The sequence below is a fragment of the Fundulus heteroclitus genome, unplaced genomic scaffold, assembly GCF_011125445.2.
Source record: "Fundulus heteroclitus isolate FHET01 unplaced genomic scaffold, MU-UCD_Fhet_4.1 scaffold_166, whole genome shotgun sequence".
Classification (NCBI taxonomy): domain Eukaryota; kingdom Metazoa; phylum Chordata; class Actinopteri; order Cyprinodontiformes; family Fundulidae; genus Fundulus; species Fundulus heteroclitus.
In genome coordinates this window covers 206,840-220,998 of record NW_023396578.1, presented here as the reverse complement: position 1 = coordinate 220,998, position 14,159 = coordinate 206,840, and the positions used below count along the sequence as shown (strand labels likewise).

General features: G+C 38.6%; 1 protein-coding gene across 1 annotated transcript; it reads right to left on the bottom strand.

Annotated features, from left to right (window-relative positions):
• Positions 1–7,438: 7,438 nt before the first annotated feature.
• LOC105917472 (interferon alpha-inducible protein 27-like protein 2) lies at positions 7,439–9,223 on the bottom strand. The gene is made up of 4 exons (XM_021310484.2): positions 8,971–9,223; positions 8,818–8,847; positions 8,598–8,735; positions 7,439–8,104 (listed from the first exon to the last, which is right to left on the bottom strand). The coding sequence occupies exons 1-4, from the start codon at positions 9,023–9,025 to the stop codon at positions 7,989–7,991; spliced, it is 339 nt and encodes a 112-aa protein (XP_021166159.2). The 5' UTR covers positions 9,026–9,223; the 3' UTR covers positions 7,439–7,988.
• Between the last annotated feature and the right edge of the window lie 4,936 nt (positions 9,224–14,159).

Genomic DNA, 14,159 nt, shown 5'->3' with positions numbered 1-14,159 from the left:
TTTTTTTTTTTTTGAAGAAGAAGAAGAAGAAGAAGAAGGCTCGGAATGTGAAACGATGTACCGGTTTGACTGAGTCTGATTCGGAAAAAGTATATGAAATCATAAAATTATTCCACCTGCGCTTTTCTGTAACAAAGAAGGCAGAGCTGCAGTCAGAGCGGCTGTTGGTCAATAAGCAGCAGCTCCACCTCATGAGCAGCTGAACAAGGGCACTCGTTAAATAAAATCACAAGGATTTTGATGCATACAGATTATTAAGGAAACTATGTCAATAAATACACAAAAAAAGACTGCAGCTACAACATGGACTGGAGAACGGGTTCTAACCACTGAGCTATATTATACACTGGAGTGCTGATTTTGCCGAAAAACTAAAGTCACCGGCCGCCATCTTGCTACTCCCTACTCTCACAGAATCCCATAGGATTTGATTGCAACAACAAGCAGTTTTCTGGCTGATCGCACACTATGGACTCATTTTACTCCAACCCAAAAACACCTGCCAGACAGACGAGCTAAACCAACCAAGATTACCCTAAACAATATTTAACAACGCAGAAATGAAATAACATTTTTCTAATGAAAAATGTTCATCTTTAAAAGCAAGTTACGTTTATTTCTGATAAATAAACGTATTTATTTATTCATATTAGATGACTCTTAAAATAAAAGGCTGGAGCTTGTTCTCAACGGTGGAGGGAAGGAAACATAAGTCTGAGGAAATAGAGACAAAAGGAGACAGGAAGACATGGGTCTGAAGCCATCTGAGAGGGGACAGAGACAATCTGATTAAGAAACTGAAGGAGGCTGTAGAAAGAAACAAACAGCAAAAAGAAATTATTTAAGACTACTGATGGGTAAAAAAATTAAAATCAACACAGACCCTTGAGGAAATCTGTTTTCATCGGCTAAAGGACTGTGAGAGGAAGCAGATTGTCTAAAATAATTTTTTTGCATTCTGTTCTTTAACATGGTTCAAATTATTATTATAACAGCTTTTCCATGAAACCTCTCTGCTGTCCCCTGGAAGACAGAAACGAGATGCAGCCCAGTGATTTGTGCTGAACGTTTCTAACAAATTGAGAGTTGCTGTTGAGCAATGCAGGTTGCCACGTTTACAGTCAGTGATGGCTCTTGCATGAATGTAACCCTGTGTGCGGTCTCACCACTAAAACACCACACCCACTCCACCAGCAAACGTCCTTTTGCTCTTTTTAAAAAATTCACAGACAGAAAATATATTTTTATTCTATCAAAAAATAGTTGATTAGTGTAGAAAAATAAGTTTGACCAGTCTGACTATTTTGTCTTTAGATCTGGTGATGATCAAATGTGATTTGGCTAACACTGAAGCAATAATCAGGTACCAGTTTTAAAGTCATTAGCCAACTGTGCATACATGTTAGCCTGCTGGATATTGAGAAAACATGTGCGTATATGATCACGTTAATGAATACTGCCATTTAAAAAAAAACATTTAACTGAACATTGTTTTTTACCAAACATAAAAATATTTCAATCTGAAAAACTCACACAGAAAGAAGAGACAATTAGAAGAATTTATTGATACAATATTTTAAGACTTTGGCGCTCAGACCTCGGCAGGAAACATTCACGCTGAATTATACTTCAATATGCATAAGCAGGTGTATGAGAATAGGAATGATCCCCCAGGCCTGAAACTGGTGGTGGAGTGGAGATAGAAGAAGTTTGTTTAGTCCATATGATGATCTGCTTGAGCTAGATGTCCAATTTGATAAACACAGGTTTGGATGATTGTCCATGATGAGCAAGCTTGAAGCGACTGTGGAGAGGAAAAACTCCCCTTTGGGAAGAAACCTCTGGCAGAACCAGGCTCAACATGGCGGTCTTCTGCCGGACCGATTGAGATATGACAGTGAATTCTGTAGAGTCCAGGAGGAATTACACTCTAATAGGAACAAGGTTGTAAGAGCACATAGGAAAGCCAGATGGAGCTGCTATGATGGTGGAGAAGGGGATGGAGGTGGGTTGAAACCGGTCATGGTTGAGTCCAGATCAGACATCGCACAGCGACTGCTTGCTTGCTGGGTAGAAGTTGAGCTGGATTTGAAGTTCTTTTAAGACGGATCCAGGACACTGATTGGCTTTGAGGAGGAGCAGTTCAAAGCTGATTGGCTTGCGTCGGAGGCGAATGAGTCCCTGATTGATGGAGGTAAGCAATGAGTTTCTTCAGTCTGAATTTCCGCATTTAGCTTCATTTAACTATATATCTCCTGGTTGCAGTTCTTTTTAATGACTCATATCATCTTAATGCACTTTTTAACATTTTGAAAATCAAATGTATAGGTGAAATTGATGCATTGTATAATTAGCAGGTGTTTTGCTTCTGCATTATGTGTTAAAGTTTCCTTGCGTCTACCCGTTTCTCAGCTGGGTCAGTGACTGACATTAGCAGAGGAACAAGTTGGATCAGCTGTCAGTAAGCCACAACGTAAAGGTGTTTTATTGCGATTTCTTTTAAATATGACCTTTAGGCAACACAAATACCAGCCCCTGCATATGTGTTCTTCTCGTCCAAAAAAAGCCAGAACAGCCCTGGGGCGTGCTCTCCCTGTGCCTTCACCTCGACAAGGTGCACACATACAGTATGGAGCTTCTGAGGCAAATTTACCTCACAGACTAAACCTCTCAGTCACACTCTCTACCACTCCAGAATGTACTTACTAATAGCTCATAACGTATTGAATTTATTGTACACACCTCCTTTCATTTTCTAAGGAGGCTGACGCTCTCTGTCACATCAGTGCTGTTGTTAGCGACTTTTCAGACCCTTGCTCCACAGATTTATTCATTTAAAAAAAAAATCTCGTCTTTTTCTGTGTTATTTGTGACTTGAGGGAGCTGCAATTCCCTTTCCACTTCTGTAATCATTCTATCTGCGCATGTAAAACCGTTAAAAATGCGTGTGAGGAGTAGTTTACGAGCATCTGTATGAAATAAAACTGCTCGTATGTGTGTCTCTTGCGTGTGTGCCATTTTTGGCAGAATCCTGACGCCATATCAGTCTCACAGACTGCTGCTGCTGCTTCTTCCTGGCTGCAAACCCCGCATGTGAAGTTTCATACTCCCCTGCAGACCGAGCAAAGAAATTTGAATATTCACTCCATTTTCACGTTGCAAAACATGAATCAAATGCAGTGCAGAGAGATGCGCACTAAGGCCCAGTGGAAAAGAACATTAATGCTCAAATGTAATTGAATTCAGATTTAGTGTACTCTGTATAAACTGAAATCGAAATTGAAATTCTTGTTATATTATTGTATTTTACTTTGTTTAACCTGGTAAACTCCCACTGAGTTTAAGAAAATATGTGTTGTTATGTGAATACAGTCAATGCATTTAATAGTCAGTTAGTAAATTCAAAAATTAAGTGTGTTTGAATGAATTTTTTTTCAAGAAAGCGGTGTCCATTCAGTGAGTAGCAGTAGGTCCTGCGTTTCATAGCTTGTGAGCCGTCTCTGGTGAATTTTAGGAAGCTTGTTTTATTTATTTATTTATTTATATTGTTGTTTTTTTAAAGATATTTTGTTTCTGCATGTGTAGAAACTCAATGCAAAAAGGAGACTCAAACCCATGCTCAGTGTTTCATGCTCCTGCAGGTGACTTTCCGGCATTCCTCAGCCTACATAGCTGCAGAATGTTGTTTGGCAGATTCTTCACCATAATCTTCTCTTAGTGGATTTTGAAATAAAATGTCGTGGTTTAGTTTTTTGCAGACTCAAATTGCAACTGGACCGGGGCGGACATATTGAGTGATGCATCAGGAAAACCTGCAGGGTACAAGGAAACACACAGGAAGCAGGGAGACAGCAGCAGAGACTACAGCGGAGAGGAAACAGAAACCAGGAACGTAAATACTGCAGTGAGGTGATGAGTATCTTGGCAACCAGGTGAGCACAACCAGTAGACTGCAAAGCAGCTGGGGGAACAATCTAAGCAGCACTGAGGAAGGTAGACTAATAGACAAAGAACAGGAACACAGAGGATCTAAACAAAAGAACAAATGAGAACAAAATCCCAAACAACTGTTATTGATGTTAAGTTCAAGTTCAAAGAATTTCAGTCTATGGCTCACAATCACTGATGAGCTTTTTGTAGGATTTTTCTGCATGAACTGCTAACAGATACACAATGTAGAAATACTGTACAGTGTAATGCTCTCACTGTGATTTACTTGACTACCCTGTTTTCTTTGTGTTTAATACTCGGCACCTTTTCTGTTCCATGTCCATTTCACAGTTATCAATAGGCTTACTTTTGTCATATTTTTTCCTAATTCATCACAAATATTATTTGTAGACTGTATTTTATTACATACCAAAATGACTCAGTTTTCCAGGTGTATCTATATGCATGGCACACTTTTTGGTTCAAGAGAAATGAAAACACATGACTCAGCAAATCCAGCCATAAGTAATTAGACAAGAGTGGAATAAAAATGTTTATATGGACAATTCTTAGGTCTGTTACCAGGGCCCCGTTTCAGAAGGCTGGGTTAGTGGACATCCAGAGTAATTTCTTGGGTAAATTCCTGCATACCCTGGCTTTTCCGTTTCACAAAGCTCAGGAGCTTTTACCCTGAGTCAAATTATGACAACAAATTACTCTGTGAAACAACCTTGCAACCAAACAGAATTGTTTGGGCTACCTCTGAGTTTTTCCTTCTTCTAAACTGAGATCTGCATGAGGAAGTGTCGGGGAAGGTCCTTTTCTGGAGCGCAAATATTCTGCAGAAATCTCTGTTGGAAGAGGCTGATCAGACCACAATTAGATCTCTTAGCAATTCATATATTTTAAAGTGTTACCGTTTTTCGCTGGTCAATGATTTATCTTAATATTTGCAGCCAGCACATCACTTTTCTAACACAACAAGGGGATTTTCTCAGTTCTGAACATTTTTTTTGCGCTGCACTTCGTTTTTATACCAACGGTTTATAACAACATAGCTAACACAAAAAATCTTTCAGAGGCAGCTGTATGTCGCGCTGTCAGGAATGTTACTGTTGCACTCAGTATTGCATCATTGCATCACTGCATCTTTATCTAGCATTACAAATGCTGCCGAACCTTTAGTTTCTAAATGCATTTATGCACAAATGCCTTTTTGCACCATCATTAATGCACATACAAATGGTTTAAATATTCTCCTGTACACTGTGATCGCACAGTTTCTTTCTGCTGCATTGTTCACATTTACATTTCAATTGTTTATTTTTCAATCACTGCTGCACTTTATACTGTAATTTACAAGCTGTATGCAACAAAATTTCGTTCTGTATGCACTCTGTACATACAAAATGACAAATAAAGTTGTCTAAGTCTAAGTCTAATAGTAGAGTTTAATGGTGTTCAAAAGTCAGAGACCTACAAAATGAATAACACAACTACACAAAATGAAAGAAAAAATTTATTTTGTATTCATATACTTTCCATTCATATTTTATTCCCCAACACGGTTAGAGCTGCAGCACTTCTTTTTACTACTAAATAATGCCACTTTTGCTTCACCTTAAAATATAAATATAGCCTATGTGAATAATATAGATTAAATTATACACCTATAAAAAAAAGCAGTGTCATCAAATTTTTAGATGGATGGGTGAAGTTAAATTCTGGCAAAATTATGAATGAACATATCAGTTATTTCAACAACTCACGCCATATTAATTGCATGTGTTGAATATAGACAATTAATGCTTTAATTGATTAAGAATAACTTAGAAATGGCCCTTACCTAATGCGGTACCGCGCGCGAGCTATTTTTAGAAACACAACGTCACGATGACGTCACATCACGTGGTACGCAGTGGGACAAACTCCGGAAAGCCCCCGTTGTTTCGCTGTAAGAGACGTGCGTTAGCCTAGGTTTTACTCGGTAAACGACTGCTTTTTCCAAATCTAAGACCATGGTTTTTAAACATTGTTGCTATGGAACGTGCAACAGCGACTCGAGTTACACTGATCGACCGCATATGAAGGATGTTTTCTTCAAGACTGCCAAGGAGAAATGTGTGACACCGGGGCGGTCGGCCTACACAACAGTTCAACCCGGAAAAAGTTACCAAATTCAAGTACATATGTAGCAAGCATTTTGTCGGAGGAAAGGGCACAACCGAAGAACATCCTGACCCAATTCCAGCGACATCAAGTCAAGGTAAGAGTATTTTGGTGGCCGACATGTTAATAAAGTAGCGCCTGCTACCATGACAGCATATAGGCTATCATGGTAGCAGGCGCTAACATGATAGCCTGCTACCAGGCTTACTCAAAAACATTTCAAATGAGACAAACATTAAACATATACCCATTCCTGGACGGTGATTGCAAACAACAACAAAAAAAAAACGGCCGACGCTGCCATGATCGCCGCGCAGGAAAAAAAAAACAAAGCTTACCGTTCATCAACTCGGCCAGTTTTCCAGTCTTTTTTTAAGCCATCGAACCTCAAGCCATCGTTTGAGCTGAAGGTTGGTGTGTTCTTCGACAGTGCGACCAGTAATCCGTGTGCCTGGGACATCGTCTTGGGAAAGTTTAACGGCTGTAAAGTCGGTCATATCTGTTATCCGTGCGTTCTCTCCTGTATGCGTTCTCTCCTGTATGCGTTCTCTCCTGTATGCGTTCTCTCCTGTATGCGTTCTCTCCTGTATGCCCTACCTAAGCGGCAAAAGGGGCGTTGCTCTTGAGACGGTGACGTCACGTGCGCGGTACCGCATTTCATCTTGATTTGCTGTCATGTCCTTTTTATACCTGTCGGGTTGCACCTAGAGACACAATCTATGTGTGCCACCCTTTTTTGGATGTTGAATGGATGTAGTGTGAGAATACAGTTTTAATTCTCCGTAAAATAACACTAATATCACTCAGGCATTGACTTTTTCAGCAATTATCTGGTGCTAATTCACTTTTACAGCAGCAGCAGCGTTGTTTCTTTTTGTCAGTTATGGTTTAATATTCTCCACATGCTCTTATTAAAGATGACTAATTACACTCACAGGAATTGCGCACTTCCAGGCTTCTAATTTTCTGCCGGTGCTATGGTGAATCGCATTATCTGCTCGCGTTTTTATTCAGAGTTGATTGGACGCGGTATTTGGTTACCTGTTTGATACTATCTTTGCATCAGCAACTGTTTTAATTTCTCCCCACAAATCCTAATGTGATGTACAGCTGTTGAATGCAATAAACAAATGCTGGTTTTAACCAACTGTAAATATAAATTAAAAATTGATTGGATTATTTTCCCATCACCAATGATATTGCCGTAAATCCTTGCTGGGTTTATGTTAACTATGAAAGTTGATAAAAGATACCTCTAATGTGCTGTCAGAATTTGTTTCAGATCAGATGCAACAAGCATGAGTATATTTTGTATGGAATAATTTTAAACCATAAAAAAAAAAAAATTGTGTTTTAGAACAAGCTGAGTTTTTATTATTTTTGTTTTACTTTGACAAAACAGGCATTGTAAAGTGAAAGAAACCAGAGATGAAGGAATTACAGTGACAATAAATGACCAGTAGGGGTTCAGTAGGTTGTGATAACATCTTACCAATTCAATGGTGATTCTTTTCAAATGTTTTAAATGTTTAAGCAGTAAGACAAATATTTTTTATAAGATCACATATGCCCACGTTATTCAGATTAGCAATACTTGTGCTGTTTAAACACCTGTCTAGTAGCATTTGTCTCTCGTCTCATTAAAAAAACCTGAAGAATCATTAGCACCATTTTGTTTTAACTTAAGACTAAAAGCAGTTTCCAAATGCACAGATACAAATAGCATGTTGTTCAAAGAAATAATAATGGTTAAAAAAACATCTTTCATTTACTCTAGATATGTCATCTACTTATTGTGTTTCACAAAGGAAGATATGGCAATATTTATCAAAAGACTGAACAGCATTTGCAGAAATGGTGGTGAAAAGATCATCAGCTTCACATCCATCTTAGGGATCAGGTTGGTATGTTACAGTTATGTTGCAAAGAGCTGATATCTTGTTCCCTATATATGCTCCTAACACACCCCATGACGAAATGCCAAGCCATCCAAATCCTGCGGCACCTGTAGTAAAAAACAAACACACAGGTGACCGCATCAATACTTTATCATAAACAAAAATAGGGTTTGCTCTTAATGGTAAATTGTTTGTACTTGTACAACACTTTAACTAGTCTGACAACCCCAAAGCCCTTTATTCTACAGTCAGTCATTAACCCGTTGACACCCTGATGGTGGTGAGCTGTGTTAGTATCCACAGCTACCCAGGGGCAGACTGATAGAGGCAAGGCTGTTATACATTGGCACCACTGGGCCCTCTGACCACCACCAGCAGCCTGAGGTGAGGCGTCTTGCCAAAGGGCACAACAACTGAGGCGGTTGGAGAGGGGGATCAAACCAGCAACAACCGGTCAATTGTAGGACAGACTGCTTAACTCCAGCGCCACTGTAGCAAGATCTTTTTTTCTGTTTGTAATTCTCCTGTTTGAAAGTCTTTTTCATATAAAGACAAAGTTGATACAACCTTTTGTTCTGAAAATATTAATATTAAATTTACCGATAGACTGAAGGGAGGCGATCAACCAGCTAGTTCCAAACAGTGGCATCAGCTTTGCAGCAAGGGAGCCTGCTGCTACCCCACCTGCCCCAAAGCCCAATGCCATTATAAGAGCTGGTGTCAGAACCACAGTACCTCCTGCAGGAAACCAGCAAAGGAAATACCTTTCCAGTTAATTTTTAAATATTTCAAAATAAGCCGGCCAGAAAATCATACTTACCCACTGCACCTGCTGTAATGATGGCCTTACCTGTTCATGAAACACAAAAAGTGCATGAAAACGCACAAACCAATTGTAGAAAGTGTTGAGATATATGTAAATTACATTAACTCTAGCTACATTTAAAAAAATAACATATGTAGGCTTACTTACATATTTCTTCAATGGTTTCGGAGTCCATATCTGCAGAGAGTGAATTATACAACATGGTGGGGGGACTTAATCTCCAGGTTATTGAATCAAACTCTTACAATATAGGCACAGATCCACTGGCCCACCAGTTTTCGCATGCCCTACTCATCTCCTCCCCACAAGGTTTATTTTTTTTGCCTGCTCTAGTGATTCGACTAGCCTAGAAAGGCCTGGAATAGGGACATGCCTCCTGGGCGTCGCTTTAGCCCCTGTCCCCTCAGCCCTGTCCCTGTCCTCCGCCTTTACCCCCAGATGACACTTAAAGAAATCTGTGAGAAAAGTAAATGATCAAAAAAGCCTACATCTTTATAAATGAGACATAAATAAAAGAACAAATAATAAATAATGTTTATGTACATGTCTGTACATGCAATATTGTCTTGGATATTTTAAAGGATTGATCCACTGGGATAAATATCTGGATGACGCTTCTAATAATAAAATAAAGCAGATCATGTCTGAACTCTGTCTGCTTTGCTGCTGTGTGTTGGAGAGTGTTGCTACATGTTTCCGGGGCAAACTGCTCCTTTGGAGTTCATATCTGCAGAGAGTGTTTTACTGTTTTCAGTGACATGGTTAATATTTACCTTTATATGAGATCTTCTGTCTCAGTCATTGTGGAGGTAAGAAAAACATCCAAATAAAAGATTTTAACCACAGTGAAAAAAAGTTTATCGGCTTGATTAGGCACGGACTTCCTCGTTGGGACCAGCGGAGAAGGCGTGAGATCGAGTTGCCTGGAGCGGCCAGACCAGCCAAAGGAAGCAGATGCCTTTTCCGGGGGATTTCAGAAAGACACAGTTAACATATAATTGGTCTGGGTATAGAAAGCTGACATGTCCTTTTCGGCCTTCAGGCAGGGTTCATGGTTTGAAGAAAGTAAAATTGTATCTCGATTTGATCCACTTTTCATAGTGGTCCTTAATATTAATATTGTTGCTCTTCAGTTATTCTGGACTTCTCGGAAAAAAACGCATTTCTCTTCGCCACTGAAAAGAGGGGCATTCACTCAAAACGCGAGTCTTCTCGCAATGGCCTTACCCCTTACTGGCCAGTAAGGGGTAAGGCCAGGTATTTGCATCCCTTGGCAGGGATGCAAATACCTGGGCTGGCCCTGAAAAAAAACAGATCCTGAAACACTCTAAAGAAGGCGGAGCCATGAGGGGAAAGGGACATTACAAGCCAGGAAGGCCTGTCCTGCAACGGACCAAAGTCTCACAATCTAAGCAGTAATTTCTCTGTTTAGTGTAGTAAATCCACATGAATCACATTTCTCCTTTCAATCATTCCCAGAACATGTTCCCCTACAATAAAGATATGTCAAATTTAACAACAAAAAGCAACAAAGGTGGAAAACAAACAGAAATAGCCAGTATAACATGGTGAATAGAGAGGAAAAGCACTTCCATCAGGTCTAATGATTTATTCAACCTTCTGTTCCAAATAATATTTTTAAAACTGAAACAAAAAAGTGTATATATTTTTGTTTTGTGTTTTGAAATATAATGGGTATGGTAGATAATCTTTTCAGAGAATCCGACCAGGGACAATTCTTTAAATATATATAAAAATGTTCACTTCAGTTATCTTTCTGGTATTTGCACTGAATAATTTTAGCCCTTTTTTTCTGACTCTTTTTTGAAGAGTAGTAAACTATTTTTTATTGTATTTTTTTAATTCTTGGTTTTCAGCACAAGTTCTTTATTCTTAATTAAGGCTATTATACCTGATCAAGCGACTTTCTGTAGAAGCTCAGATGTTTCATTATGTAAAAAAGCTTATTGTGCTTTTATCAAAACAGTAAGTTAAAACAAGGTAAGAAAAGTGACATAAGCTTTATTCATTTAGAGATTCTTAGATAACAATTCAAAACACAGAACAACAAACTTAAAAGTGATAATTAGAGCTTCTACGTTTCTCCTTACCTGAGGCTGATCTGAGTCGTTCTGCATGAATACTGGCATGAGGGTTCAGTTTATGGTAAATCAACCTCAGTGGGAGGTCCAAGTAATGGTGAGTTAACTTGAACACTAAAAATTGGGCTTTGTCTGAACTGTAGGCATTCATTGGTGAAAAACTGGTTCAACTCCTGTTAGATGGTGATCTTTGCTTTGTTCTCAGGTAGCCTATCATTGACACTATCCATCAGTAAGATCTGGATTAAACCTTTAAAGCCTTATACGAGAAATTGTAGTCAGAAAATTCAGTGTTTTAAGGACTGAAACTGTATTTTGGGGGCTTTCATAGAAGAAAACGTTATATATATATATATATATATATATATATATATATATATATATATATATATATATATATACAGTATATCATAACTGGTTCATTAGGAACTTAAAGACATATAAGGACTTATATTATGCTCCCCCCATCCCCCACAATATAAGTTTGTCCCTAAGGATTGACATAGCATAGGCAATAAGCTGACTGGTGTTTTGTATGGAAGTGTTTGGAAAATAAAAGAGTTCATCTGAGCCACGCGGCGACCCAAAAGCCCAGCTCCGAGGCCAGTGCAGGCTCATGTGGTGAAGGAACAAACCCAGAAAGAATGGTTAAACTACATATTTAAAGGAGCAACATGATAGATATTTACTCTAAAATATCTGTCAACCAAAATCTCTCTCATTTGTCACCTATGATGGAAGTAACATTCCCTTTAAACAATCGGTCCTCTGTTGAATGGAGCGTTGCCCAGAGGTGTTGTTTCAAAGTGCCAGCCTCTTTCTGGCATATTTATTTTATTTAAAAAACTAAAACAAAGCTGTATGCATGCATTTTAACTCAGAGCCATCTTTCTATATGCACATTGGATTTTATTGTTTACATCCGGGTATTTTGCACATGCGCACAACATGTGAGAGCAAAAAGATGACTGCCAGACATAGCCACGCTGATGCGATAGAAAAATCCCGTGAACGAAATGAAACCTGGATATTTAGGTGTTAATGATTTAGTTCATCTGTGCAGAGGACCGAAAAAGGTACACAACAAAGCTAACTGTATTTAGGGTAAAGCTTCCAGACCCATTTTAAATAGCTCCCAAACTGTGAGTCGTCAGTCGTCAGAATTGGCCCCCAATAAGTACGGGTACATTACAAGGCATACAAGTCATTAGAAGGCTATAACCTTTTTTGTGTCTGGACATGTTGGAAAGATATTTTACCACAGCAAGGATCGCATGAACGAAGTGTGTTTCTTGAAGTGTGCTGTGATGCCATTGCAGAAGATGGCTAACAATATAAAAACATTATAAAAACATGCATATATGCAGTTTAATTACCTTCTAAAAGTTGCTGTGTCTCTGTTGAATATAGCTAATTCTAGTGTTCCATGCTAACTATGCTAGTAGTAGCAGTGGCTTTGCACAATAGCTGAGTATTTTGAAAAAATTAAATGTGCTCATTATATGATGTTACTTAAACTTAAACATACCTCCTGTGAAGTGAACTGAGTAGATTATATCTTTGGCTCCCAGCTTTTGGATGGACCATCCAGTCTAACTCTCTTCATGGCTATTAACCATTGCTTTCGCCTTATTTTATCAAACCCCATGAGATGTTACTTTACGGTCTTTCTTTCATCTATTTGTGCACCCTACAGCGCTTAATACGTTAATCATACTGATTGGATTATACGTCATGCGTACATTTAAGATTTAGTGCATTATGTTAACAACTTGACAGCCAGACCTCTCAACTTTTATCAAAAGTTAAGAGTGAGATTATGCTAATTTTTGGGGCGGGGCTTGTTTGGGGCGGGGCTAACTGGACCCTGGAAGAGCCTGGGGAGTCTCAACTCCATCTCATTTTTATCCCACCAGACATTGAAGTAGACATGTATTACTTTTGTTAAAAAGAGAAAGAGACGTATGAATACCTTATTGTTCAGTTAATGGATTAAAACATAAAAAACACACAATTGTTCAAATAATACTGAATAAAATTAATTAGTTTTAAGTTATTCACCGAATTATTATACTGTTACACATTCATCTATTGGTTTGTTTATCATTGTAGATCTATAACCTGATTGGTGAATCAGGCTGAGTTTCATCAAGTCTTTATGGTCAACATTTTCCCCTCAGCAGCAACACTGAAGCACACAGAGGTTCCCGCTGCGTCTTTATGCACGATCCAGCTGCTGATGTCTCCCTCTTTTCAGCTCAATGCACTTCTAGACTGTTACAGTTTATAACCAGCCCGTTGCCAAAAAACGCATCCCCTGCTGTTTCATAGAAATATACACTTGTAGTTGATGTAACATTTTCTACGTGTTTACACATGTGTTCTGAACTACTAGTGTGAATTTCAGGTGTGTGGGACAATTTTTAGATTAAAAACATAGGGGGATGCGTTTTTTGGCAGCCCCATTGTCAAAAAACGCATCCCCTGCTATCGCAGAGGAGTTGACACTTGTATGACTTTATTCCTGTATATCCATCTGTAATTAAAGGACAAGGGTCAGCAAATGCAAATTCTGCCCTGTAAAACAATGACAGCGCAATTGTCGCTCTATGATCTGAAGCCCCATTTGGAGCTTTTAAATAGGCTTTTGAAAAAAACTTTGGTAATTTGCTGCTGTAGTATTATAGATTTTTCAGAATAAAAAGCTAGCAGATGTGCAGAATCAAAACATAACACAAATACAATTATAGAGCATTCAGTATTGTAAGAAAGCCCACATTGTTTCTGGATAAATACATTATTGTATGAGTTAAGTTCTATTCCGTTTTATGCCTCTTTCCTTGTAAGTTTGAAATGTCCCATGCTCCTGAATGCACCATAGCTTTCTGACACGAATGCATCACACTGGTCTATGAACGCTGTGTCTGCACGTTTGATCTTCCGCTTAAGAAAAAGCTTTTCAGTTTCAAAACTCACGTCGGCTCTCACGGTTTATTGTTGTGTGTGAATGACAAGAGACCACAACAAATAAATCAGCCGTACCTCGGATAAAAACTTTGGATTTAATGTTGTTCATAACACCCGTACTTTTGTAAACGAATCTGCCAAATAAACACCGTTTTTTTCACACTAGAAGTACATTTAAACTTTTTTATATAATTAATATAAGAACAAGTCGCTCCGTTGGTCGTATTTTAATTCGTTTTCCGTCGATATTCATTTGTACAGAGCGAG

Excerpts from the sequence above, each read along its gene's own strand:
- LOC105917472 (XM_021310484.2), bottom strand. The coding sequence starts at position 9,025 with ATGTTGTATAATTCACTCTCTGCAGATATGGACTCCGAAACCATTGAA. Across the intron at positions 8,736-8,817 it reads CATTACAGCAGGTGCAGTGG|GAGGTACTGTGGTTCTGACA; the intron begins GTAAGTATGATT and ends GGTTTCCTGCAG. Across the intron at positions 8,105-8,597 it reads CGCCTCCCTTCAGTCTATCG|GTGCCGCAGGATTTGGATGG; the intron begins GTAAATTTAATA and ends TTTTTACTACAG.